The following is a 27,978-nucleotide window of genomic DNA, read 5'->3' on the forward strand; positions in this document are numbered from 1 at the left end:
CTGGATGTTGGGGAAAAGAGTAAAAATATCATGAAAAAAGCAGCTTTTTCATATTTCTGATGTCAAAATTAAATGTTTTTATAGAGTAGTGTTCTAGTCAGAATGGAGAGATGCAGAACCAGCACTAATATGAGCAGTTCTTGAACAGAGCACGAGACCCCAATAGGCAGCATCCTATTCCATCCCATCCTTGCCTGTTGTCCGTGGGTCTTGAGGGAGACCAATGTGTTAACTTGGCCTAATGAAAACATTGGTAATAACATGCTCCCTCTCCATGTTCTTTTAATTACAGTATGTATTTAACTCCAACTGGATACCAGAAGGCCCCTGTGGGCTTCCAGCTCAACTTGTGGAAGTGAAGTTTCATTTGTAACTTGGATCCTGGTGGGGAGGATCTGTGCAGAGAAACTAACACATTTTCTCGTTCTTTCTATTACTCTTGTTCTCTCCCTGAAATCCCTTGCTCTCTCTCTCCAACATCATGTTATTCCTATCTTGGATGCTTCATTGATCAAGAGAAACTTTATATAGATATAGCATCTTTTAAAAACACATGACTGAGTATTAGTATTTCCAGTGTCTTTGGAGATACCACTATACATACGATCAATTTCACTCCCTGCCTCTGCCTTGTGCTTTTATATCTTCACATAATGTCCACAAAAACACTGCCGGAGTTAACATCCTCAAAAGTTGTCCAAGGCTTTGTCCTTTATCTCTCTCTACGAGGACAAAGCTTTTTTTCTTTCCTCTTCCAGGAAACCATCACAGCATTAATATACCTCCCAGGTATAAAGTGTTGATGAGTGCCTGTCTCCTCAGGCTGACACTTATTTCACCAAAGGTCTCAGAGCGGAGGGGGGAGGAGGAACACTGAGGGAAGAGAGGAAAAAAGAGCTGCTTGCATACCCAGCCAACGGATGTGGTGGAATTGTTAAGCAGTCTCGGCTGCCCTCTCGTTAGCCTCCGAGATGCCTGGTGACAGAGGTGAGGCAGCGAAAGTTGCGGTGGGTTGAGAGGGGGAGGGTCAGCGCCCCTAAGGGTACCATGCCATGGCCGTGCCAGGCCGGGACCCTGTGCCACTGTCTCCGGTGCCTCCTCTGTCAGCACGCCCTATGCCCCAGGCCACTGCAGAGAGGGCACATAGGGGGCTGTCACGCGTCGGCCTCAATTACAATCAGGGGATGGTGCATGCAAAGGCTGCCCACTGTCACGGCTTATATTGCCGTTGCACTGTATCATATCCCATCTCCCAGGCGGATGATGTTGTACTGCCATTGGGAATTTCTCTTCGTTTTGCAGTTATTCTTCTTTCAACCTAGAGAACCTTACATTTGCACCTATGCAGTTAATATTTGATTAGTGTTCAAAATTGACAACATTTTATTTCAAAATCTTAACTTTTGAAATACATACTGTTGTGTTTTGATAACTATTCAAAAGATTTGATCTCCACTTAACGTCATGGTTGCTTTCCAGTTCTTCAAGTTGTTTGCTCTTGTTAAATGTATTTTATTAGATTAAGTGTACTTACGATAGGTGGGGTGTCATACTGTATGTGATAAAACCATAGCAGATAACTTTAAATTAAAGCATGCTGGTTTCTGATGTTTGTCATAATTATTCCCATGCGGGCTAACCTAGATATAGCCCACATACTGTAGTTGTCTACTTTCATTAAAATTGTCTATATTTAAGTTAAGAGTAGTCTGTAGATTTTTCTTGAAGACAAAAGTTATGTTTATATATTTTTTTGGTATTTTAATTATATTTCCTACATGAGTCATCCTTGCCTTTGTTGGTGCATCACTATGCTTCTTTGAGTGATATCCGCCACCAACCATTGTTTGGCAGAATATGAAACCAGTGATATATTTTTTTTAAGTCTAGCATTCAGTGAGATGTGTGAATGGGTTTTGTTTCTCTAGCTTGCAAATGAACGTTTTTTTTTTGTGTCTCACCACTCCCATCCACTACTCATATATAATAAAACTGTCGGTAGTTTAGCTGCATGAGGACTATGATTTTCTTTCTACCTCAAGTGGTTAAAAATGACTTGAATTGGAACTTTGGCCAGGTGCTTCATTAGCTGCCTACGTACACATTTAATGTTGTACAGTTCAGTTCATGCCATTAGGTATCAAATGCCTTGACTTTCACTAGCTTGTTTCTAACAAAATAGGCTTGCTATTCAAGAGACAGCAAAAACAGTTTGGGTGGATGCTAACTGTGACTACTGCCACCTGCTGGTTTATCCAAAAATGTTTCCAACCAGTGCAGTTCAAACGGTATAAGGCTGTGTTTGTGAGAGTACTTGGTTATTGTCCTTCCAGCCTTGTATTGTGAAAACTGAATCTTCTTTTGTGACTAGCTGCAGAGCCGCTACAGTCATGTGGTGTGTATGTGTGTCTTCATGTGTATTTATGGGGCAGAGGTGCAAATATAATATGTATATACAAGTGTTCTGTGGGGTGGATTGATCTTGTGGCATCTTGTGTGCAAGTTTGTACTTGCACATGGATACTCTGTCACAATAAATATCCTGAAAGAATAGAACAAGAGATGTTCTCGGTTATTTTTTCTTTTGGTTGCCTGGCTGTGTGGACCCCATGCTGATCTGCACAGAGAATCCACATACTTATATGAGGAATCAGCATATTAGTATTAGTTTCTCTCTATAGGGTGTTGTAGCCATGCCTGGCTGCTGCTGTTCCTGTCAGTCATGACAGGGTCGCATACCATCATCCTACCCATGAAACGAAAATGACACCTGGCTAAAAGAACCACTGTGTGTAAAAGAAATTGTCCCACCTCCTGGTGGCCAACCTGTCTAGCAACATTATGGCAAGATTAGCATTGCCAGATGGCATACATTATTCATGAGAGGAACAAAAAAATGTATCTAAGGTTGTGTTATTACAGACTTGATGACTCTCTCTATGCGTCTTTCTTTTTTCTCTATGGTGAAGCTGGCCCCATCAGAATACTGTAAAACCCACAGGGAACTGCAGTAATTGTAAAAACTCTCCCCTACCCTATTGTCACCTTCATCGGCAAACTCAGAAAAAACAAAAAAAGGAAATGATTTCGTTCAGCTGCTAAAATGACAATGTGTATTGCCCAGTTATAGATTAAAAGCAAAGGACTTGTTTTAAAAGAAAGAGAGTCTAAGACAAAAGAAAGCGACAGGCAGGGGAAGGTTAAAAAAGGGCCAGCTACTGAGTTGACAATTGAGTTATAATATCATGTCCTTTATGAATAATTAATTTGATGGTGCTAAAGCCCCTTAGAAAGTAGATTAAATTAGTTCTGCCATGTCTTAAAACTTAGACATGCTTCATTAGTGTGGAAGATTGTGGCAGGCGTGTTGGGTATTCATTTTAGCCTGTTTTAGTTCATGATGAGGAACAGGAGACACCTTGTCGCCCCAGCTGTGATGCAGTTTTAAGCAACCTTTATGTCATTTAACAGACAAATTCAGGAATTCTACATGTGTTGTTTCTTCTGTGTATAAGCCACTGGAAGCAAGACCATATGTAGGCCTATGTATTGCAGAAAATCATTATGGTTACTGTGCTCATTGAGATATGTTGCTCTGATCTGTCTTTTTTTAGTGCTTTGCAATGTTCTCTCTGTTAATCATTGAAGGCATTACTGTTATAAGTAAAGCCTTATATTTTACAGAATTTCCATTAACTTCCTAAGGTTAGGGTTTCAATGAGAGCGCCTAAAAGACTGAATTCTTCGAAATTGTTCCTTGGAAATGACTGTTTGTTGTAAAGGAGCGATGTCAAATAAGCACAAATAAACAATGTACACTGTACTCAAGAGCTTTGACATACCCTGACATGCCGTGCCACGTTGCATGTATTCACAGACAATAATCTGCCTTCAACTCTGTGGCTCCGGTCATTGTTAAATGAGACGCATGATGTGTCTCTCTTTTGTGAGTCCCCTCTGTGCCTCGTATTCCCCCTATAATAGCAGTATTATTTTCCTTTTACCAGAGCAGGAAAGTGTAATGGTGTTACCCTAAAGTAAAACACAAACTTGTGTTTGTCCTGTCTGTCAGAGCAGACACAATGACACAGTGTTCTGATAACAGGCTCCAACTGTTGCTTAGTCAAATGTAATTGTCAGAGCACCTTAGATTTGCTAAAGAGAATTTGATATATCATCTGTGCACAAGAGGGCAACGATGCCTGTTGCAGTGAATTGTTAAAAGATTGAATGCATGCCACCAAAATTACCATGAAATACTGAAGATGACCTGTGATACAATAAAGGAGCGATTTATATTCAGTTCACCACTACATGGCAAGTAGTATTAGCAGTTGTAGTTACTCAACAACTTAGTACCTGCAGTCTGGGTGATATGGAAACATACAAGTCCTTTAGAGTGATGAGAAAGTTCTTGAACAATTTCTCAGCATAAACCTTTAGTTTGAATCATGGTAGGGCATGGTAATTAAGGGAAATGCATTAAAATTTGGTCAAAAAGTCCATTCCCAGTCCAGACATTCTCAAGACCCACAAAAGACCTGTTGGAGTCACCAGACAAAGGTAGAGATGTTTTCTTTAGAGGGCGCTAAACAGGTTGCCTTTAATGTAGGCATTTTGATTATTAATCTGACCTTTACCTTCACTGTAGGAATGTATTGTTACATTGGCTCGGTTCATAATTAACTCTCATTTTCTCTTGGAAAATCATCAGTTGATAGTTAATTGATGTACTAAATCTTGAAGGAACAGTGTTGGCAAACTGGGCTTTATGTTCCAACATCCGATTTCATTGAGAGGAGATGAAGCAGAACAGACGTAACCAGGAAACTAGTTAAAATTCTAATTGGTACCAAGAAAATGAGCTTCATTCACAGAGACTTAACTGGCCTCAGTGGTGCAACCTGTCACTCTACAGCCAGCTTCAACACTTAGCCCAACTCTCTCCTTTATTGCTGTGTTTTTGGAGCCCTTCCTCGGCTCATGAGTATTAATGAATTCAAAGTTTGAAGAAAATAATCTTTAAGTGTTTCCAACTGTCAGATCCTGTCAGTGCAACCACTTCTAATGGTCTGCGCCTTCCATTCAGGCTAATGTTTGATGTCTTGCTTTCATGCCCTCCTTTTTCTCCATTGCTAAATTGCTGTCGACAGTCCTGTGTCCCCACAGATTGTTTGTTTGTTTTCGACCATGCTTGTTTTACATATCATCGACGTAACGAGGATTAATTTAGTGAGCTGTTAATGGGGGAAGGGAGGGAGTGGTCTGTTGCTTTCTTATATTCAAATGGGATGTGATCACAAGTCAGGTAGCAATCTGTTGTAGCGCTGAATGAGCTAAAGAACATGTAGGACTTTTGAGAACCTCCAAAGTGGTGCCAGATCTTTTCTAAAAGTAGTACAGATTTCTCATTTCCAAACCATTTGACAGGGAACAGCTTGGCAGGAACAGTCAGGCTGTGGAAGGCATCACATCCTCATCAGCCGTGGTGATCAAGCATTGATCAAGACAGTCTAGAGGCTCCTTTGTGTGTACTTCACTCAGTGTTTGCGTCAGTTCTAACTCACAAACATTGGGGATGGGTGGGCAAATCCAACAAGCACATTTAACAGGTTATTTCATTCATTTAGCAACAAAAACCCATTATCAGTAGGTGTTGAAAAGTGCTAAATACTCCTTACACGCTCTGAAGAAAAAAAGAAGGAGGCTCCCAACAGGCCTTGTCAAAACATGCAAATGAGCTTAACGCCAAGTCCGATTTTGACAAACATAATTAAGGAGTTCCAATTCGGGACATGTTAATAAAGAAGACTGCAGGCCTCCCCCAGGTCTTCACTAATCATAAAGTCTTAAATCTTTGTGTTCTTGTGTGTGTGTGTGTGTGTGTGTACGTGTGTGTACATGTGTGTACGTGTGTGATTTTGTGTGTATTTTTTCTCCCCCATCTCCCATTTTATTGGATAATGAACTGTTGTAGAATGTTAGATCTCCTTACGCAGTCCTTCACTGAGTTTGAGGAGATAGGCAGGGAAGAGCTGCCCGAGGTGTGGTGTTGTACAGATAATTAAAAGGCAAGAAATTTGTGTTTCGCTCTTTGATCTGCCTGTCAACATTCTGATTAGAGACGTAAAAGCCTTTAATCAACAGTAATGTGATGATTAACGCTCCTAAACTGTTGAAAACGAACCAGAGGAACGTCAAGTTTTCTCTTTCTTCTTCCCTCCTCCTCCATAAATCTCTCCCTGAGTCCATTTCCGACAAATTGGCAAACTTTTCTCTACAGTCAGTTCCACCAGGGGTTGTTAAATCAGATGTTGTATTTGATTAGGACCAACTGACATGTTGTTTTCTCCTACATTTAAGCGTCTCTAGTCTTCATCATTGGTAGAGCTCAAATTTGACCAATCTTCCAAATCCAACAGAATGTGCCTCTATTTGGTCTTTTGTATTTTTACATAACTTTGACCTTCAGCTTAGATATGGTTATTATGTTATTACAATGCTCATACGCGATGGCACCATAATTTATACAGCTACTCAGTTGATTATAAAATCAAATTATTTAAGTTGTAGATTAAGCACTTTAACTCTAGTATTATTATTTAGGTTGACTATGGTTGAATAAAGTTTGATGTACTAGTGTTTGTTATTTTTTTATTCATGTACTATTAATATTTTTATATTTTAGTGGCAGTGTGGTCCCACAATTGTGTGACACAAATGTCAGCACTATGAATAATGCATACACAAATTAGCTCATTCGGATATGAGTTTTAATTCTTCACTTCATACATTTTTTACGATTTTGACCAAGTTTAATCAACACATAAAAAAATAATTTTCCCAGCTCAGGAAATGGAATTAATAAGTCTGCTCTGAATGAGCTTCACAATTGACCAATCGGGATACATGTAGAATAGGTGTATAGGCTGACCAGCCGTCTGTAGAAATTCCCTGTTTTTTAATTGAAGACCTCAGAAAGCAATGCTCTTGCCCACACATTGTTGCATGTGGGGCAATCACAGCAAACACCCAAGTCCATTAGTTTTCATTTGGATGGTTCAGTAAGACTGGTTGATTAAGTCCAAGCAATTTGCTTGTAGGAACCCTCATTCTCCACTCACCCCTCCTGCTTCTCAGCCCTCTGCTACCAGCAGGGTTGACGTTCAGGTTAATTTAATCTGGTTTGTTAGAAATTTTAACACAATAGCTTTGTGCCTGTTTAGATGCCTTGGCACAGTATAAGGACTTTGCTGTAGTTTATTATGGCATAACTTTGCATCAGAATGCTCTAAGACATCTGACTGTATTGGTAATTACAATAAATGTTCTGATTACATTGTTACTTACCCATAGAAAGCAATGTGATATATGAGTGACCACATCAGCGTATCTGCAGCTAAGTCCACAGGGACTGTAGGTATGGGTAATTTCATAAATGTAAAACAAACTATTCCTTTCCAAGCCTCATCAATTCTCATTGAATGAGGGTGAAGGGGGATTTGCTGTTTAAAAGAAATGTAAATCTAGTGATCTGAGAATTTGACTTTGAGTCTGAGGTGAAGGGAAAAGAGGAGGGGGAGCTCAAATAGAAGGAAAATGCAGCTTTCAATTCTCTCCACCCCGGTTCAGCTTTAAACAAATGGTTCTATTACCACCTGCTCTCCTACAGGCCCGGTCATTTATACCCATTAAACTTGCGTCTTATCACCTATAAGACACTCTTACATCCCTCCATCCACCAATTGTCTATAATCAGCCATTTAAAACAGTAGCGGAAATTTCTTTTGCGCCTTGCTTCGGTCTGACGGACAGGCAAACGAGCCCGGAGGAGGAGGGACGGGGGAGAAGAGAGCGATATTTTCTATGGAATGATGAATAGGCCAAGTTGAGTGGCTGACTAACAGAGATCTGTCTTAATCAGAAGTGATTTGTCAGAACAGGAGCTCTGCGGGGTCAGGGCGCAGGCGATGAATAAAACAGAGCCTGGCGGAGTGAAGAAAGGCCCCAGAAATCCTCTCTGACTGCCCACCCCTACTCATACACATGCAAAGAAAGCGCAGACGCATGGACTAAGTCAGTGCGGTCTGTTATGGCCCCGCTTCTCCCTGCCCAGAATATTACTTGATTTGAGCCTTCTAAGTGCTTTGACTCTTGCACGAACAGACCAGTGCCTCACCTACTGTGTTAGTTCACCATCTAAAAACCACCTACTAACATCGTGCTATGAAAGAGGAATTGATGCTAAATATACTGGGTGGAAAAATCACAAATTTGAATTGCCCATCCTGCGAAATAACAGTTCCTGATTACCATGCAATGGAGTTATCATTATCATTGTTATTGTTATTATAAGTAACCTGTCATAACATAGCTGAGCCCCCAGATGCTACATGCCCCCCCCCCCCATGACCTAGCGCTTGGCACCTATTTATTTTGAGCTATAGCTCAGTGCGAAGGCGTTAGCCTCATGGCCTGTGGGCTCAGCATTACAAATACATCCCACTGTGGGTACAACTTTGATGGAGGTGATGAAAGTGTGTCACCAGGCGGTTGTAGACTTGAGAAGTCCTTAAAAAAGCTTCTCTGGAAGTGTACAAAGATAGGTAACTTTATTCACCTGGGAGTCACAGGCATATAACTTGACTGCTGCACTGTGTGCGTGAGTGATAGAGAGCTTGAGAGGAAGAAAATGTATGGTCTAACATTTATCAGGCTCCTCCTTACTTCCCCTTGACCCTCTCATGGGTTCCCGTACCCCGTTTGTTGGAGTGTGTGTGGCTTGTGTCCGGATACAAGTGTGTGTGGTAACCTTCAAAAAGTGGTCTCAACTGCTTAATGAAAAGGAGCTGTGCCGAGCCTCAGAGCACACCACTGTCAGGTCTTGTACCCTTTCAGCTCTGGGGACACAGGGAGCAAGGCAAAAATGAAACACAGAAAGAGAGACAGAGCCCTTAGACAGTGTGTAACTGCTCTGAAACAGCTCCTGTAAAATTGATGATGCCTCCAATTAAAGGTGTCCATGGACTGGAGAGAGTTGAAGGCTATGGAGGCTTGGATGGGACCAGAATGGTTGGCTTTCTGACCTGTTTTGTCCTGAGCCAGGCTGGTCAAACATGGGCAGTTTATGATATTACCTGAGCCCTTTCTTTAGAAGAAATAAGTGAATCTTCCTGTTGTTGGCACTAATCAAGAGTAGGACTGCAACTAACAACTATTTACATTAATCTGCCACTCATTTTCCTGATCCATTTTTTCCATCTGTTAAATGTCCAAAAATGGTGAAAAACTGCCCAACAGCCTCATAAAGCCTAAGATGATGTCATCAAATAGCTTGTGTTGTTTGATCAACTTCATACAGTGCAAAAATGTACAATTTACTTTCGCGTAAGACAACAAAATAAAGAAGAAAAGAAGGACGATGGCACCAAATTCTCACAATTCAGTTTGCTGGAACTGGGGAAAGTTTTGCATTTTTGCTGAAAAATAACCAATTGATTATCAGAATAGTTGCTGATTAGTTTTCTGTTGATTGACCACAGTTCTACTAAAGAGTCAGAGCAGAAATGTGTTGCTCCAACTTTGTCTGGCTCATTGTATTGTGCTTGTTCTAGTGTTACAGATTACATTACTGCATGCACTAGTAAAGTTAATTGTCCGGTAAATATATTTTCCGTCCACCTTATCATTACTAGCAAAATGGTGAAGAGTTGTGCTGGAATAAAGTAGAGCTGAAATCTACTACTCTATGTCAATAGTGTGTCTAATTCCTATTTCCCCCTCAATCTAATTTGTGCCTTCAACTTTTCTATACTAATTCTTTTCTACGGTTACATTAGAGGAATGAGTTAAATTAAGGCGCTGTGGTGCTGGTGTGAGTGTAATGTAATGGAATAATGGGCTTGTTAAATGGACCTTGGGGGATGGGGATCTTTTTAACAAGTGAGTCAGAGCAAGGCCTCTGGGCCAGGGTTATTTAAATTGTTAATAGCTGTTTAAACAGGAGGGGAATATTTTATACACTAACGAGCAACAAGTCAGGGGCATTAACTGTAAATTATTTCTCCTCTCCTGCTTTGCTTGTATCAACTGTACATTTTTCATTTTGAAAAATCTCTTTTTCCAATACCCCACGTTTTTGTCCTGGTCATAAATTTTATATTTATTTTGATTTTATGTAGTTAGAGATGATGTATACACTTGAATATGTAATATGCAAACATTGTAAAAGTCAGAATCTCATACAAATGTGCAATTTAAGGTCAGTGACTACCAAAAAATTCCCACATCAGCAATAGCTAAGATAATACTACTTGAGGGACCGGTTCACAATATTTTTTCACAGCTGTTGACAGTTTTGGGTGGAAGCCTTGTCCACATCAAGTGCATGATGATGATGAAATAGTATATCACATTATGGGAGTAGTCTGTTTCTTGAGCAAGCTTTCATTATTCTTCTGCATCAGTTTTTTTTTCTTTTTAACTCAATATTTTGCACCATTTGTTGCCCAACAAGTTCTTTTTCCCAGTAACTAATGAAGTTTTACACAGACAAATGGACAGCAGGGCTTAAATAAGATGAATGGAAATGTAGATACATGCCAGAGAATGACTAATGCAAGGGAAGATGCATGATAAAGACAATAAACACCATACTTTCCCTTGGGAGGTGCTGTGTATGTCTCCAATGGCTATGGGTGGTGGGGGAAGCCCAGACAGGAATGATGAGAGATTTTGGAGGACTGGGGAGAGACCTTAATGGCCACACAGCCAAAGAAAATGTTTATCTTAACAAGCTATGATGAAACATTTTTATTCAGCCAGCTCAAGAAAATATGTCCAGGATTTTAAACTGCTCTCATTGTGGAGAGCTATTGAAAATTCCATGATTGAGCAAACGTCGTGTCGTCAGTTTCATGCGATTTGTTTTTCTTCCAATAACATGTCATAATTTTGTTTACCATATTGTGTAATAGCCCTGTTGTTTCTGCTGCAGTGAATCCTGCTGCTGGGGCTCCTATCACTCTGTAGATAGCACCAGCGCTGTGTTCTCTACAGTTGACAGAAATCTGAATCAACTCTGCTTCAATTCTTGTTAACTGAAAAGTTTTACTTGCCCTTTTTTTGCCGTTTGTTTTGCTTTTGTTTTTTATTTCGCTGAGAATGATGATTGTCTTGCAAAGCATATCTTAACAGATCGTATGTAATGGTTGCTCAGTACTTCGGTTAAGCTATTATTTGAGCCCTTTTTTTTCTACTACCTCATCCATCTTTTTACACATTGCAAACCTTTCCAATAACGCACTTGCCATCAAAAAAAAACTCTGTTGCTGCAGTCCTTGTCACACTCATTTATTTAAAAAAAGCCACAAGCCTGACAGAGATGGATAGATGTGCTTATTTGTCTCTTTAACAGAAGATTTCCGCTACAACTCCCTTCCTGTTTATCCCTTGTTCTTCTCCAATGGGGACGGGGGAGGGCTTGTATTTTTATGGTTATTAATACCTGCACTCACTCTTTTAATCTGCCCTATTTGTCACATGTGACTGTCTGACTGCACTGTTTAATCTGGGTATCCTTCAATCTGTCTCGTCCCAGATTAGAAATTAATGAAGGCAGGAAGAGACACATTTGAGTCAGTTACAGTGTAGGGGGGTAAAAGAGATGGGATGAATGGGAGACGACTGTCGTTCATTTGACAGTGCTTTCTCTTTTTTGTACTTTTCCCTGATCCCCTTTCTCTGTCTCTCTCTCTGTCTCCGTCTTTCTCTCCATTTCTCTCTCTCTCTTCTCTTGTTTAGCTGCCAGATGTAGCCCATTTTTGCACTGCTCCCCCCAAACAGGCGCTCAGCACGTGGGCCCTTTGGTGTGCGGCACCTGTGTAGTGTAATACAGTCAGCAACTGCGTTGTTTATTCCGGATTTGTTTGGTGCGCTTGAAAGCCTGTCTTTGATCCATGCAAAGATTCTTCACTCCTTTTCCTTTTTTTACTGATTCATCGTCTGCCTCCCTCATTTTTAAACGCTAATGCTGTACCAGTATGGTTACATTGATGGCAGCAGTGGGTTTTTTGTTGGGGAGGGGGGAACTTATTTGGTTTATCTTTTCACGCTTTCTTGTCTCATCTCCAACCCAAGGGACAGGAAAATGACAGTGACCACTGACAAGCTTGTCAGGTGCCTTGTCGGGGATGTTTTATAACTGTGTGTTAATGTGTTTACATCCACAACTGACGAGAGGCATTTAAAAAAGAATGGCTTAATGAATATTGCATTGGCTGAGTGGACCCCACTGGCAGGCTAGATGCTGGGGTATTGTTGCCTAGAACTTCTTGTCTATTTACCTCAGCATTTTAAGAAGGTTTTAAAAAAACATTTCCCATAGCTACAGTATTCAACGACCTGCCTACCTGACACTCCTTCTAGACAGTGTTAGCTCTGCACACACTACAGTTACTACAAAATTTTGCACAATGACTGCATACAGAATGCTCTTTCTATTAATAAGTCTCACTGAGTGAATTCAGGTAAAAAAAATATATTCCAGATTCATTATACCCACTTACATCATGATGGTGATACATAGTTATAGGAGACTGAAAGACATAGACTAAAGTTTTATACATTTGAGAAATATTTTATCAAAAAAGGGAGAGCCAATCATTTAAGTCCAAGAATATGGATATGACATTTGTGCAAGCCCACAAGTAAGACAAGATATTCCTTTATAAGTCCCATGACGGGGAAATTTACAGTGAAGTGAGGCCTTTTTCCATTAATTTTTGGATTCATTCATTTTATAATCATTTCCAACACTAACGCTTACTTTTGTAAATGTGAGACTTTGCTCCTCTCATGCCGCATCTGCTTCCCTTACAGAACAAGTGGGCCAGGAGATTCTTTCCAACCTGCACAGTGACCGTGAGAAGATCCAAAGAGCCAGAGAGAGGGTGAGTACACGCCAGTGGCGGGCCGTTCATTTTACTTCTGGGCCTTCAGTGGCATCCTACCTGAATCAAACCACCTCTTAATACCATCATTATGACGCCACGGCTATAGAAACCATCAATATTATACAGAAAGGCAGTGTAACGGGACGTTGCATCGCAGACAGGTATCTCATGCTGGAGAATGAATGTCATCACTAAAGCAAGAAACCCCAATTAAAAGAATTCATCAAGTCTCCTTTCAATGCAGCTGTGCACCTGCACCATATACATCAAACACTCTAACCTCGGCTCCAAACACAGAGTCGTTCAGTTGCCAATACCAGGCATTCCCAGCAATACAATTTGCTCCTCTGAGCCTGTAAGCCAAAGGTATCGCTCGTAGTTGCTGACCTGAAAGTGGCGGACGAACCCTTTTCCCGGCTGGGACAGGCTTGCTAGCTTCGGGGTGGGCCGGCATTTCCTCAAAATGTCCAGCTTTTCTTGGAAAGTCCGCCTTGAAAATGGATTTCTAAGTAGATCCGCGACCAAATTACCATCTTCTCCTCCGTCAGCCATTGTGGGTTAAAAAAAACTGCTATTAATACTTACGATTATGATAAAGTTTTAGCTTGTGCAGGTCGCTACAGATAAGAATCGCTAGCTTTGGCTAAGCTCTCTGACCAGCCAATCAGAGGACGTGAAAATACTAACGCCATCGTACGCCTGCTAAATGGCCCTGGGGTCACCAACTCGAAATCTGATTGGTTAAAGCAACTGGTTAAAGCACTGGTACACGCATGCCACCTGCACGCACTCATTCGTCTCTTCTAACAAGTGTTTGTGAGACCGTAAAGATGTTACAACTGGTTAGCAACGTTGACAGCGTTCGCCGCGTCCTGCATGGTTTGCCAAGTAAACACAAATGCAAGTCTACACACAAACACGGCTTCATCACTCTATCTTGTTTACACTTGTGCACACACTAAGTCAGCAGAATTGCATTGACAAGGTACTTAATGTGCTTATTTATTGATACCGCTGAATTGCATGTAGATATTTTTAGTCACGAGGATCACCTCACAGTTTAAATCTGAAGGTTTTCTTTAGTTTAATTAGATGTGGCTACATTTTATTGGTACCTATACGCCTTTCTCCAGAATGGGGGGTTAACTTTGCCAGCTGACATCCTTCCTCACCTACCCTCCTTTACTTCTCAGCACTCATCTCTAGTTTCCCTCTCTCCTTCCCATTTTTCCCTCAGAGAGCCCCCCCCCCAATCCGTAGGACTACCCCTCCTTACAAACAGCCAGCCAAACAGACAGGTAGACAGAGTTAGAAAAGACCAAACACAGGAAGGGGGCCCAGCCCTGACGGCACCCTCAACGCAGAATGCTTAAAGACCACAACATGGCAGAGGGCCTCGCACAGGCGATTTCAAAGGAAATCAAACATCTCCTTTCAAAACGGTCCACAGTGTCTACTGAGAGTACCTGATCTCTCTTTCTTTTGCTTTCTCTCTCTCTTTCTCATCTTCCCATGAGTCTTCTGAGCTGAAGCCCTCCACCACATGCACACACATGCACACACGCACACGCTCAGAGGGCTCTAAAGGCAGTTTGTGGGGCAAAAGTAAAGAAGAAAGAAAACGTGATGTAAAGACACACGATGGAAGGGTTGGTTCACAGGTTCTTCTGCATTAAAGGGATAGAAGGTGAAGGAGGTATAGTTTTAGCATAAATGCCAACGTGAACATACAAAACATACAAACACACCACAATACTCAGTAGGGAGTGTGGCCTTTTGTTTTGCTTTTAAGGTAGAAGAAGATAGAAGTCAACAGAGGGTTAGGGTTTTAACATTAGGTCTAAGCAATAGGCTCCCATCTCTGAAACGCTGAGTGGATTGAAGGATGTGATTTCCAGTTGTCCAGCTAGATTATGCAGTATCCAATCGGTAGCCGGGGGGGAAGCAAATATTTGAAAGAAAATATTCTTCCTTTAAAATTTGTCATTTATATAGTTGAAACAATAACTACTGGAGGAAGATTATTATCCACTTTATATCGGAATGAATTTGAAGGGACAAATTCTGTGTAATGTCTGTGCTCAAATTATTCCTTTTTTCCCTCAAATGAATAATTCTTGCCCTCAAATGACTAAATTTCCCTTCTCTATTTATCACATGTGCGACTTTCCCCCATAGCCTATGGTCTCTGCTTTGTTTTTAGCTACCCATAGCTACAAAATAGACACCATGAATTAAGCTGAAGGTAGCTTAACACTGAAACACTTTTCCCTAACTGACCAGCTACAACATGCTATAACTTGTTGATGGCCAAAAGTTACAATTACGAAGCTATTAATTTAAAGGAATGAAAAAAGTATTTCTAGAGTAGGATTTTAGTCATTTTAGAGCATACATTACCAATATAAGAGGATTAATTGTGTAACTTGAGGAAAAAAATTTAATTTCTTTTCCCTTATTGTGCTCAGTAAGATTATATATACTCAAAATACTCAAAACTATTATATCTTCATTTTGCATGTTTAATCCTCAAGGCTTTGAATCCTTTTCTTTGCTAAATGCCCTCTTTTGCCTGGATGGATTTAAGGCATATGGATCAGAGGCTACTCTGAATTACACAAAATAGCCATGATTATAGAATTTGTATGTATTTTAATCCCGGAAAGCGTCTTTTGGAGAAGGTTCTCTTTTGGAACTGTACTTGTAAAAATGGAAAAACACCTTATTTTTGTTCTTTCCACAAAAAAAATGTTAATTTTAGTCTGTCAACTGAACTAAAATTTTAATTGATTTCCATATCAGGTTAAGGGGGAAAGCATGAGATTTGTTTGGTAAGAGGCCATGGAGAGAGAAAGAGGAACAGAAAGTGATTCAGAGATGTATTTTAGGAGAAAGTGTGAAGTATCTAGGGGACAGATCTGTGGGTAGAAGCAGACATCAGGCAACTGCAGGACTTGTTGTCTTTGCCAGAGGGCCCAAACCCCAGGTCCCCCACCTCCTACCCTGTACCACATGTATTCCTTGGCTCTCACAACCTGCATCGCACCAACCCAGGTTGCCAGGGGGTAGGAAGGAAGGAAGGATGGAAGAAGAGGAAAAAAGTAGCAATAAAGGAGGGGTGGAAAGAGAGGGTGAATTACAGGGAAGAGAGATGACTGAAAGATGAGCCAGAACAAACGGGATAAAGGGTAATGCTGGAACCATTGTAAAGAAGAGGAAGGTTGGAAGAAGATATGTGAAAGTGAAAAATTAAAAATAGAATAGAGTACAGTATAAAACACTGATGAAAACATAGTGAGTGAGAGTGGCTTTATTGGGAAAGCAGTTATTATCTCAGAGAGAGATGAAGATGAATGACTCCCTGCTGACTCTAGAGAGAACCTCACAGCAAAGATTATTCCCCACACTCCCTCATCAGCCTCTAGAAATGTGACTACAGGTAGACGTTAGTGGCAGCACACTCAGTGCGTTGTCAGCATTTTTTACAGTCACACTCATACCTTGCTGGCAACATCTCTGCCAGTTCCTTCTCCCAGTGAAAAGTCCCTACACCTGATAAGAGGATGGAATGAAAACATCTCTATGACCCCAGAGGAAAAAAAGGCAGAGAGAAAAAAGAGAGAAAATGGAGCAAGAAAAGGGAAAATATTCAAGGCAATTAGCCCTGAATAGCCATGATCATTATTTCAAGTGTGCTTTCAAGGACTCCCTTTGCTTGCTATGTACATAAAAAATAATAAAGGGCCCCTCTTACTCTTTCCCCATTCTGATGTTTGCTTTGCAGCAAGATGAACAGAAGGATATTAGAACGACATGTCCCCCTAAGTGGTGACTGCTTGCTTAAAGTCATCATAAAAATTAAAAATAAAAACAACTCATGATGCCTCTACTTTATAAACTTGTGCCCAATTTGCCTTATTATCCAATTATGGAGCAAACAGATTTTATACATAGGGGAGGTATTTCTATTTTGGTACATGTAGCAGCTTTTTAAAGGCGATCTAAAAGTATTGGAGGGTGGTTGTCTCTAGACAGGTGAACCAGTAACGTAAAGGTAAAAAAAAAAAAAAAAAAGCAATCTTCTAATCAAAGGATCTCTGACTAGCTTGCAACCAACAATTTTTGGTGGAAGGATAAAGTGTAAAACTTTAGAGGGCCCTGTCAAAATGCCCTTGAGCAAGGTATGTTGCCTTAAGGCCTGTAGTACAACAGGCTGTGCAACAGTATGGCCATTTACAAGCTTACAGCAGTACCCCTGTAATAATTGTAACACCTTTTATATTGTAACTCTAGCAATTAAATATTGTATAATATGTATGAATATATACATTAGGGACCAACTATACCTCACCATTAATCTGTTGCTGATCCAAGATGTCATGTGTTAATTGTCAGTTTTCTTTCTTTCTTTCATTCTTTTGTTCTTTGGTCTTTTTCTATCTTTATAATAAAATGGTCAATTGTTGTAGCAATGTATTTTGTCGTCAGAGACCATTTTTATGTTCTTTTAAATTTTGTCGAGTTGTTGGATCAGAATGGAAACTAAAACCTGTCTTTTACTGGTTCTGTCCCTGCAGCTGAGAGAAACGGACGCCAATCTGGGCAAGAGTTCTCGCATTCTTACTGGCATGCTGAGAAGGTAAGAGGCAGGTAGGGACCTTGTTTCTGCACCTCTCTATGTATCGCGCTGTAACTGTGCTGTGAGCCTGCTCACAAGCCACCACCATCTAATAAAGTTTATGAATAGATCAAATTTATCCCATCTTTGCCTCGCCATTTATGATTATCTGTCTTATCACCGTCGTCGTTGGCCACATTGATTTCATTTGCTTTGCTTTTTCAGAGAACACAGTTTCGAAGGGATAAAGGGATAAACGAATGAACATGTAACGATACTTTCACATTTTAAAGGAAACATTGTGGTTGTAGAATGCATTGCAATCCAACACCTTTATGGAAATTAGATTTTGTCCACCTCAATGGAACTTTATCAAACAACTATTCAAGTACAACTGCAATCAGTTGCAATATTTGGGTACTTTTTCTGCAGTGTAATCAACTCCTATGATTTTGATTACCATGTTTTCTTAGTGTTTTTTTTTTTTTTTTTTTAATTCTAATAATTGTCATTAGCTGTTTGTTCTATCAATATGACATTTACTGAATGTCTGAACGCGCAAACAAAGCCTGCTTTGTTATATGGAATGGTGTTAGTGCCTGGGTAGACAGAGAAAAGAGTTGCCCAGCATAGCATCCAGCAGTAAAAGGCTGGGAAGGACAAGTGCACACTGTATGTCTCCATTCTTTTCTTCTCTTCGCCTTTGTTTTTCACAAAATGCACTTACAACCCATATCCAACTTGCAGTCTTTGTCTCTCTGCTAGTTCACGCACAAGGCAGCCCCCAACAATCACACAAACACAAGCATTCACACGCAAATATTTCAATAGTCCTTGCATTATCTTATGCACCCGCCACCTAACACACACACACACACATGCACACATTCACACACACACCGTAATGTCTTGTCACATCTCCATTTTATAAAGTGCCTGTGTGCCTACCCCTGAACCGTGACGCCACGGTTTTGTTTCTCGCTTCCTTTTCCTTCCTTTCTTGTTTTTTTTTTTTTTCTCCCTGTCGCCCACTGTGGATTTTGATTAAGAGTAATATGTAAATGACACCGCCTAAATGTAAAATCCTGGGGCCAGGAAGGAACTGCCAATTGAAATAGATGCTTCAGTGCCCGTAGACAATTTGGAGGGCGGCTCACAGGGCGGCCGGCAGTTACTAGAGAGGGAAGGCCTGAGAAGGGCTGTGACGCCGACTGTAACCAATATTTCTGCATATGTCTCCATTTTGTCAAGTCTGATTATGGGAAGAGGAGTATCGCGGGGGGGGTCAACTCGCCTGGCATGTCATCCAAAGCTGTCCAGAAATCATTCATCATTCCCTCCTCCTTCCCTCTCTACTTCCCTCCACCCCCCTCTGGTGCTGAAGTAAATAACACACTTATTTCAATATTATCATATTAATGTTAAAGTTCAGCTGTCACCTAATGGGAAGACTTAATCAGACGTAGCATTTTAAGAGGCAAGCTGCCACCCCCCCCACACTCTGCAGCCCCCTCTCTTGACGTCCCTCTCCTCCTCTGGTTAGCGCCCCGCTCAAATCAGGATTTATGAGGGCCTTCCAAAGTGGGGCCTGGCTGCGAGCCTCTTCGACTACCGCCCGCCTTTCTGCTTGATGGGAGCAGCACAACATACACCCCCCCGCCTTTCTTTAACAAAAAGTCATTTTTTTTCTCTCCGTTTCTTTGCTGTTTGAATAAAAGAAAGTGTGTTTTGTTGTAAGGTTGTGGGCTGGAAACGTCAAATCTGAAGTCATTTATAACCAGAGATAGAGAACTGAAAGCAAAAAGTGAGTTCAGGATGGTTCAATGATATTTCACCCCCAACCCCCTTTTAGGCAATTCTTCCTCATTTACCCATTCATTTCATTATTTGCTCCCCTGGTTCTCTGCCTTTTGATTAATTGTGTATTTGTGTGCGATGTCAGAGCAATTGTAGTTTCTTTAGACTGTTGTTGGGTTGGGTTTGGTTGGTTTGTCATAATCCCCACTTGTTTGTCCCAGCTATAGAAGTAGTGTATTGCTTTAGGTCTACAGTGAATATGTAAAGTATTTTTACAATTAGGTGTATGAAGTAAACTTTTCCTGGTATGTATTATTACATTTGAACTTATGATACAGACCTGAGGTGGACACAGATAATCGCCCATGCACAGGATGATAATTATTCCTTATTTTGTTGAATTATTTTTTTATCTTCCTTTTGTTGTAATGCAGCAATTAGCTAAATCTGAAAGCCAATACCAACTTTGGAAAATTGACATAAAGCATTTTTTGGCATTGAACTATGGATTCAGATACGTACAGATACATAAATACTGCAGCATTTATAAGTTGATGGAGGGATTTATTATGATCCACAAGATAAATGGTGTCCTTTTTCAATGTTGGTATAGTGTATTTTAAACTCACACCTTTTCTTGAAGCGTCTTTATGGTCTGGAGGATATCACCCCAGCTGAGAAACAATTAGACACTAATTAAACTAGCTGTCAGAGTTCAAGAAAGCCAATTAACTTAAAGGCTCTGAGATGTGTGTGTCTCTAAATCTTTCTTACATTAAGTGATATTCACAAATAGCTGTTGCTTTGTTTGAAAATGAATCTTTACAAATTTCTGACTGTGAAACTCATCACTGCCATTGAGAGTAATTAGTATAGGTGCTGATGATTGAGTTGGGCTGTGGCTTATTACTATTCGCACAAACATAGCCCGTGTCTCATGTCAGCTCTATTCATCTACTTATTGGATGTCATTGGTCTAGTGGTGGGTTTCCAGGGCATCCACTCTTGTTTAATTTTTAATTCAATTTTCTAAAATCCTTTGGGTTTTAATTATATCATGACAGACACTGGAATCCCAATGAGGCAGAAAAGCAATCATGATATTATATGAATATCTATAGTCATCATTTTGTATAGTGCCTGTTTAGCACCACCATCACTGCTTTTGTAGCACAGCATTGCTTTGCAAGAGATTCAGTAATTTGAATTCATAGTATTCCTTATCGAAAGGAGTTGATTTTTAGTGTTGGTGTCTTAAAATCATAGGGTACATGATTACTTTGTGTTTTAGGGAAATGCAAAGTAAAATGTAAAATATTAATGGCACCTTAATCTCATAAGCAGGTGTAGTACTTGTCAGCATCTTAGAATACAAACTAGTCTTAGAATATCCTAAATTCGGGCATGTTTGGAGTAGTGGTTTTAGAAATGAAAGCTCAGGTTTTAATCTGTGCAGCTATCAAGTAACACTTTCCAAGATTTCTCCATTGACATTACTGTTTTCTTGGGGACTGAACTTACCCAAATTGTAAAAAGACCAGGGACATGGATATCTGTTATCATTCAAGGCTTTTAGCAACCCTGTAAAATAAAGGACACTACAGCCCACAAACATGAGCAAGCATTTAATCCCCACAGGCCAAAGTCTTTTTTCTTTTAGGCTTGATCAGGCTCATAGATATTAGCTGAACTCTCTGATGTCAAAGGATTTATCTGTGTAAACTTTGTTAAGTGGATTCTCCTTTCTTCTAATTGGTCTTTATTACCCACCGGTTTGATAGAGATATCAGTTTAGTGCAGTCTGCATTGGGAAAGGTTACAGCTCACAGTGCAGATCATTATCCCTGATTAGAGTTGTCACATACATATTTGTAAGGCCTCTGTTGTTTCCAATGCACACTGACAGTAAGGCTTCTTGTAAATACAAAATGGCCATGTGTCTGTAGTGTGAGCCTTGCTGCTGCTATACTGAACATCTCAAGCATCTCACCCTTCGTGGTCAGAACAGTTGGGAATGTGATGCAGCTCCAGACCCAGTTAGGACCACTGGGGCTCGTGGCAGCTTCACGGAAGGAGGGGGCACAGTGAAGGGCAATGAAGCAGGGAGGACGAAGGGGGGATGTATATTTTGAAGCAGAGGGGTTGTCTGCTCTCGCTGGCAGCTGATCCCACATGCAGGTGGTCGACTCAGTCGCCAGGCAGATCAAAAAGTCAAGGCCCCGGGTGGACCTCCCTTTGAAATGGGAATGGGGCCTAGATATCAGACAGAAAACATAAGCAAGCTCCCAGCCACAGAACAGCTCCATATTCATGGCTGGGACTGGCAATAGCGACGGGCAGGCAGGATGGACAGAGCCTCAGCCTTCAGAAGAGGACTCATGCACACTCTGGACACTGATTAAGAGATCAGCCCATGAGCCAGGCTGAGGTTGATGCAGTAGCTCACAGGCTAATGCATCTGCACTGTTAACCAGGACACTAACTTCCTTTCTTGAGACTTGTCTTGACAAGCTGTCTTAATGTGTGGCCAAGTTGATTTCTCTGATTTCACACAGTAGTTACAAGTGGCAAGTTCAGTGCAAATATAGTACAGCTAACTAAGAACAACCTTCGATGTTCTTTTCTCAAATGGGAAATCAAAAGTCATATATCAAAGTGCTATGAGAAGAATGCGTACAATTAATCTTTGCCTTTAAAAAAAATTAAGAGTTTCCTGTCTGTGTTATTTATGGGAAACTGGGAGTTTTTTTCCTTGTTTGTTTGGTCCAATAAAATCGCATGCAATCAATGCCATGAGCCAAGAGGCCGAAGAACATGGCCCCAGAACAGCATCTGGAGACGGGAACTTCCTTAAGATCTGTAAGTTTAGCCTGTGTTATTGGCAAATATATATACTCTCTCTCTCTGTCCGTCTGTCTGGAATATTAACTACTGGGATATGTAGGTCACATAATTAATGGAATTCAACTCTACCAGTGAGCTGTGTTGGGATCGAGTCTTGGGGCCCTCTTGAAGTCTTGTTATGAAGTTGAACAAAAAGATTAGGTTTTTTAAATTGAAGCTGAAAGATGCAGCAGATTGCTGTTCAGATGTTTTCTTCCTTCCCTTTTTTTTTCTTTTCTAATATTTATTTGTGTTGCCATGTTTAAGGGTGAGGAAAGGCATCACAATATGGTGGGGTCAGGAAAATCGGCCCAGTGGAACAGTGGCAGGCATTCTGGCAGTATATTTTACCAGTATGCCTACCATCCTATGCAACAATCATTTACAATCCTACAGTTATACACTTTCTGTTTGTCTGTGGTTGATTGGGACATTTAAGTATACTATCTATGACATTGTGTAAGACACGATTGCCCTATTTTACATTCTATTTTACTTTGTATTACAGCTGAACTCATCACAGTAGCCATAGCCGAGCTCCGTGTTTTTCTGTCCCGAGAGTGGCAGATCACTCCCAGTGGATCCCACTCTCTCTGATCTCCTCTCCATGTTGCTGCCACGATAATTCCATGTACTACATTTAAACACATTCCCTTTGCTTTGCAATTTGTTCAGCCTGGCATCATTACCACCCCACTCAACCCCCTTGCTCCCCACCCCCATATTGCTGCATCCCTCTGGGTCAGTCCTATCCCTGGCCTTTTCTGCCCCCTCCAGGGTAGCATTCTGTGCTTTTTATGTCCAGTCTGTTTTTATTCTGGCAAAGGAGCAAAGTGCCAAAGCATGAATCGTATCTGCCCCCACTGGAACCCCTAGCTAAACTTTATTCATATCAAGATGAGCGCAGCTGTTGTGTGTATGTGCATGCATGCACATTTTGGGTATGTTTGATGAAGGATAGTACAGTATGTTACTAGTACTGTAGAAAGATATTTGTTGTTAATTGTGGTTCTTGCTGTTGGCAGACATACAAGTTGTTCTGGAAAACATTGCTGATCTTCGTGGCACATTTGTTTTAGCAAGAAAGGAGAAAATAGGTCTCTAAAGAAAAATTGAATAGCTGCGATGATCCATGTGATTGGGGCTGTAGTCAACTGATATTTTACCAGCTCTTCAACCAAGTGATTGGTTGATGGGGGGGGCATTGACGGACTCACGATTAGTCTACTTCTATGCTAATTCATTCACTGCAGAGTCAACAAAACACATAAAGTCTTCTTATGCTCTGTCTTGCTTTTCTGCCCTGTGTTCTTCTTCTTGCACTCTGTCACATCAATTACTTCAATCCAGTGCCAGCACTCCACCAGTGGTGACTTACAATATTGCGGCATAATGAATATACCACCATCTAAGTACCACCAGCAATTGTTCAGCCAATGAGAATTTGGTCAGACAAAAACATATTGACCAACCAACCAACCAACCTTGCTGGCCTTACATTTGATAATGTAAATTTTGTCTGTATGTATGTTCACAAGGACGTCCATGCAGATCCACCACTGAAATTTCTAACCATGCACACTGTAAGCTGTCACAAGCATGCTGACCTTGTAATCAGACACCCATTGTGGTACATGCAGAACAGCATGCACATCTGCTGTCTGTGCTGTTGTCTGCTGTCTGCATCCATGGACATGGCCATGATGGAGAGCATTAGGTCTCTTTCCTCCACCAGTGTTGGGCAGTAATGCATTATTAGTAAGGCGTTAATGCCCAACAATAATATTACGTTCGCCAGTAATGAGTAGTGTAACAAATTATTAATAAAATCTTAGTAGCAATATTATAATTACCACCCCCCTCCCCAAAAGTAACTTGTTACCTCCTCACTTTTGTTGTCACTTAATCCGCCAGTAGTAAACCTGGAGGATAAGTAAAGAATCAAATTCAATCCATATCTCTGGATTCATGTAGGCAGTCATTGTGCGTCCACACCAGCAAGCACCAGGAACTTGGCAACCTAGCTTAGAAGATGGAGACACTTACATTCAGTGGCTGGAAATGATGAGAGAGGAGGAGAGCAGAGAGGACACTAAAGAACTGCTGATGTCTGAATGTTGCACACTGCTGCAGGAAAAAAACTGCTGGTTTGAAATTGCGCTGCTGCTGCTCTTACCGGGGACTAATCTGACATTCACACAGAGGCGCACATGCAAAGTTTGAATTTTAAAGGGAAGGATGCAATTATCAATTTTGTGGGGTATAACAGAAAAGTAAAGTAGATTTACTGTTTGCAGGGATTAATAATTAAAGCGATGATAAAAATGACTTTTGAAAAGAGTAATGAGTAATAAGTTTTTGAGTTTGACTTTTTGAGTAACGCACTGCTTACACTGCGAGTAACACTGCTCTGGGTGATACTTTGTAGAGTGCATACCACATCATCATCATTGTCCAGAAACATCCATGGATAGAGAGATCAGATGACTGCACGTAATCTATATATTTGTAAAATAAATTTGCACAATGTTGAGTATTTGAGTGTGAAGACAGGTATCTCATGACTGAATCTAACAACAGGTTATCTTACATTGAGGATTATTTTGAGAAAATAATAAAAACATTTTGATATTAAATTAATGTTCTATTTTTATCAAGTTATTGTACTTTTTATGGTTTTGAATGTCAGATAAGTGACTTGTATGGAGATAGGAGATATGTTTTTAATGTTTCTGTGCTTCCATGTGTGTGTCTCTGTGGCTACAGGCTGCTGCTGGGACAATGACAGGGTGCGCCTCAGCCTCATTACTCACTGCTCCTGAGCCAAACAAGCACCACTGCCATCTCTCTCTCTCTTGCTCTCCCTCCTGCTTTATCTTTGTCTTTTTCTCTCTTCCTCCACCTCGCCCATTAGAGAGTGCTGATGGGACGTTTTTGCAGAAAGGAAAAGATACACACACACAAGCCTGGGCTGTAGAGGAAGGGGTTGTTGACAAGGGCAAAGACGTGTTGTTGTTTTATATAAGGGATGCATTTGTCTGTTGAGGATTGACTCGCTTAACTGGCTGCCAAAGCCCCATTTTTCTCCCTACGTATCTCCCTCTCTCTGTTATCCAGCCCACAGTGGGCTTCTGTTTTTGATAGGTCAGGACATAGTTGAATTCTAATTATTCCAAATGTGGTAGTGAAGAAATTCTTTCGATTTTTTTTTTTTTTTTTTAAACCAAAATTATTTAAAAAAAATGTCAGAGTTAGAGACAGACAGCTAGCTTTAGAGATGGTAATTCATTTTAATGTAGAAGGCATTTGCAATCAAAGCACAACATGCAAAATCTACAGTCACATCTTGAGTGAAACTGCAAGATCAGCACAATGAGCCATCACCTAATCTGTGAACTGGCCATCAAGACTGAACTTGAGCAATCCAAAAAAAAAAAACACTCTTTGCACCATCACTTCTCCAGATGCTCTAGGGTCAGCCAGCTACGACATTGAGGTGATGCTTCGTTCGACCTCGCTCATACCATCCTAGTTGATAGAGCTTCTTTTTTCCCCTCCTTTAACCCTGACAGACTGTCGTTCTGACGAGATGACTGGAGATCAGTGGCGCTCTCATCCCTTGAAGTGGCTCCAGGTGTCACTCCAAGGGTACCCGCCCTGTTTGATCTGCCGTCGAGCGCCTGTCGGGCCGCGGCACCCTCTGATTTCCCGGTCAGAGGGGAAAGAGGCTCTCCCGTCCAAAAGTTCCACTGCTACTTTTGAGTGACAGCAAGGGAGAAGGATTGGCGGTCGTAGAGCAAACTGTAGCCATAATCGTTCGGGAATGGACAGTTTCCTGTTTTCATCGTTCTCTAGCTCCCGTTTAGCAGCTATAGGGAACCCTCTCACACACCCCATCAGGGGTGCATTGTATAGAGGTGATCTTGATTTTGATATGCCAGGCCCCAGTGGTCCAAACAACAGAAAAGAAAACAAAATAAACATCAGATGAAACCAAACCATTTTCACTGATCATGCTGTGGGCCTTGTCTCAAGAAGAAGAAAAAAACATCCTCTCAAACATCTTCAGATGCTGTCCAAAGGAGGTCCCTGTCTTCACTGAGGAGCTGCACAAACAAAAAGGACAGATGAAACAAAATGGAGGAATGGAGGTATATATCTTTTCAGCAAGCATAGATGCATGTATCCTTCCTCCCTTTCATTTTATTACATCCGTTACGTTTTTCCCCCCACCTACTGTGAGCTTCTGTAGAAATTACAGGTGAGATCTCAGTCTGTGGCAGAGCCTGCCTTTCGTCTAGAGGGAGCAGTGGGAAGGGTGGGGGGTTTGAGGGGGGAGGAAAGACTGAGAAGAAGAGGAAAAAGAGATTCATGCTTTGCAGTACTGCTGTGTTGTTTGTGGCACTCTTCCCTTTGTGTGTCTGGCGATAACTTATTCAGCACAGGGCCATTCATCCAGGGGTTGAGCGCGGGCGTCCGTCAAGACGGAAAATAATGAGGCGACAGCAGCGCAGAGGATAGTTTTCTCCCTCTGCCTGGGTCACCCCCCTCCTCCTACTTCTACTCCTCCTGCCCCTTCTCCATCTCCTCCTCCTCCTAGCCTCCCATTATCAGCCGATTTAAATAGATAATAGGGGGGCTTCTTCGGGACATTTTGAAGCAATTAGAACCTATCACATTGTCTCTTATCTGACTGTTGTTCCCTCCCAGCAAGCCGTTGTGCATACAGTGCAGCTGCCTGGAATATTGTGAAGTGCCACAGCATTACTGGATGCCAGTATTTGTGTCAAGGAGGAGTAAGGGGCTATTTTGTTTCCTATATCTTTGCAATAGACTCTGTGCCCATATGCGCATGTCAGGCTCTATTCCATCTTTAGCCATGCCAGGACATGGGATCCCTTTGCCACGATAAGTTACTCCTGGGCTGCGTTGCTTGCCAGGATAATGTGGCTCCTGCTCAAACACTTGCACTGTACATACCTTCCCTACACTTTCGGTCAGCTCTCATTTAGTTCTTCTTTTCACCATCTTTGTACAGTCCGTTTTGGCATACAGTCCAGTGGCATACAACAGTAGGAAGGGGAGATCTCAGTCCCATGTGCTCTTGAACTACATTAATCCAAATAATTACAGATGGTAACCTACAAGGAAAGCATGTCCAATGGGGCTTATGCTTCTACATTGCTACTGTGTGTAGTTTTATTCCTAAGAAAGATATCTATATAGTTTTTCAAAAGTGTGATTGTCTCAACAAAATAAGTCAGCCGTCTAAGTTGTGTTTGCATCACGATAGATGGTTAAGTATAGTTTTTGCTGTTATTGTTGTTGCTCCTCAGATCTCTCTTTGGCAGGGTGCAAGAGCTTGAAATATTTACAAATGCTGAATTTTGACTTGCTTTTTTTTCCTTTTTAATATTTTCTTCTAACCCATCAATCATTTACTGCGCCTCTGTATGTCTGTATCTCATTCTGGCAGGCCCCCAGGATGGTGCAATGAAATAAAGGCTGTACATTGTTGCCATGTTGTTGATGGCATAAAAGATCCCCTTTATCACAATGGGCAAAACAATAAAAAGAGGACCACTTTTTTTCAAGGAAGTGAAAAGGTTGTAAGGCAAGGCATTTATAGGCATCAGGATTCATCCATCAAATTAAAGCATATTGGTCTCTTTTCTAAGCAAGAAGCTTCTAACCTTGAGTGCTTTTATACTAAATACAAAAATAGAA

General features: G+C 41.0%; 1 protein-coding gene across 2 annotated transcripts in view; it reads left to right on the plus strand.

Moving 5' to 3' along the window:
- Positions 1-27,978, plus strand: part of vti1a (vesicle transport through interaction with t-SNAREs 1A) — a 114,492-nt gene that overhangs the window by 60,288 nt on the left and 26,226 nt on the right. Inside the window, exons 6-7 of one of the 2 annotated variants that reach the window (XM_070851614.1) lie at positions 12,880-12,950; positions 17,531-17,603. In XM_070851614.1, coding sequence (XP_070707715.1) covers positions 12,880-12,950; positions 17,531-17,596 — 137 coding nt within the window. In that variant the 3' untranslated portion in view covers positions 17,597-17,603. The remainder of the gene's footprint in view (positions 1-12,879; positions 12,951-17,530; positions 17,604-27,978) is intronic. The other variant, XM_070851612.1, reaches the window with a different exon arrangement.

This window comes from Pempheris klunzingeri, chromosome 20, assembly GCF_042242105.1.
Source record: "Pempheris klunzingeri isolate RE-2024b chromosome 20, fPemKlu1.hap1, whole genome shotgun sequence".
In the NCBI taxonomy this organism is placed as follows: Eukaryota; Metazoa; Chordata; class Actinopteri; order Acropomatiformes; family Pempheridae; genus Pempheris; species Pempheris klunzingeri.